A 1,466-nucleotide genomic window follows, 5' to 3' on the forward strand; every position below is an offset into this window, starting at 1 on the left:
TATATATATATATATATATATATATATATATATATATATATATATATGTATGTATGTATATATGTATATTGCTTCGAATTTGTGTGAATGCGTATAGAACAGTATATCAGTTGAATAAAGTTAAAACATTGTCAGGTTTTAACGTTTATTATTATGGTATTTTAACAAAATAAGCGCTTTCATACATGATGTACGCATCAGATTTCAAATGTGTTTAACTAGTGCCTCTATTTCTTTTTTAGAAAACATATATATGCACACATATATATACATACGTATGTATGTATGTATGTATGTATGTATGTGTGTATGTTATGAATCAGTTTCATTTCTGTATTTCTTGTCCATAGAGAAAGGGCTGGATTCTAACATAGATTCAAGGCTCCTTCATTGGAACTTTGATCTACATCATCTAGGTATTTGTGCATATGTGTGTGTGTGTGTGCAGTATTTGGTGTTAGTGTATGCACAGATTTGTATGTTTGTTTTACGGATGCATTTTTATGTATATATTTTCATGTCTAGATGCATGCATATGTATATATGTGCTAAATGTTTGGAAAGTTTTACATATCTTTACAGTTCCATCGATGGCTTGAATCTGTAGTCTTCTAATCAGCCTTTTTCTTTCGTATGTGTGTATGTATGTATGTATGTATGTAAAACTTGCCTTTCATGAAACAACAGTTTCAATTCTTTATATAATGATCTGATTCTCTCTAATTGTTTTCTTTTTCTCTTCTTTCCACAGATTCTGCTTGATCTATCGAACCCCCAAACCGAAACCATGAAAATCTCTCTCTTTGTGACTTCCGTATTGGCTGTTGTCTTTGTTACGCTCATCGCCGACAGCAAAGCGGTGAAAAAACACTCAACTAAATACGGGAAACAAGGCGAAGAAGTTGCACATCACGGTACCGCCGTCGGCAAACACGTTGCCCACGGTGGATATCAACAACATGCTGCAAAGGGCATGAAAGGGGCCTTCAGTGTGGGCTACCACAATCATATGGATGACCACCACGACAACTACGGACATCATGAACATCATGAGGACCACGGCAAACACAAGGACGACATGATGCAGAAATACGGAGCTATGGCAGCCCATGCCGGCCACGCAGCTGCCGGAGGAGTTCATAAAGTGGCAGCTGCACATGGCGATTTCTTCGGCGTTCGTGGAGCCCATGCTGCTTTCGCAGGCCCTGGAGGCCCCATGATGGGATTCGGTGGTGGTTTTGGTGGTGGTCATGGTGGATTCGGTGGGGGACACGGTGGCAACGGAGGCCACGGTGAATATGGCGGCGGTTACGGCGGTGGTTGGGGCGGTCACGGAGGCTATGGTGGTTTCGGTGGCTGGGGTGGATTTGGTGGGTATGGACATTATTAGAGACAAAACAAAGGATAAATGACACATGCATGAACTAACATATATATATATATATATATATATATATATATATATA

The 1,466-nt window shown here is 39.3% G+C and overlaps 2 protein-coding genes across 2 annotated transcripts in view; one reads left to right on the forward strand and one right to left on the reverse strand.

Moving 5' to 3' along the window:
- The window catches only part of LOC106880556 (uncharacterized), a 3,242-nt gene extending 1,852 nt beyond the window's left edge, over positions 1-1,390 (forward strand). Inside the window, exon 2 of the mRNA XM_014930547.1 lies at positions 752-1,390. Coding sequence (XP_014786033.1) covers positions 788-1,390 — 603 coding nt within the window. The 5' untranslated portion in view covers positions 752-787. The remainder of the gene's footprint in view (positions 1-751) is intronic.
- The window catches only part of LOC128250632 (uncharacterized), a 67,553-nt gene that overhangs the window by 32,760 nt on the left and 33,327 nt on the right, over positions 1-1,466 (reverse strand). The gene's annotated exons all lie outside the window — the stretch shown is intronic.

Source organism: Octopus bimaculoides, chromosome 23 (assembly GCF_001194135.2).
Source record: "Octopus bimaculoides isolate UCB-OBI-ISO-001 chromosome 23, ASM119413v2, whole genome shotgun sequence".
Lineage (NCBI taxonomy): Eukaryota > Metazoa > Mollusca > Cephalopoda > Octopoda > Octopodidae > Octopus > Octopus bimaculoides.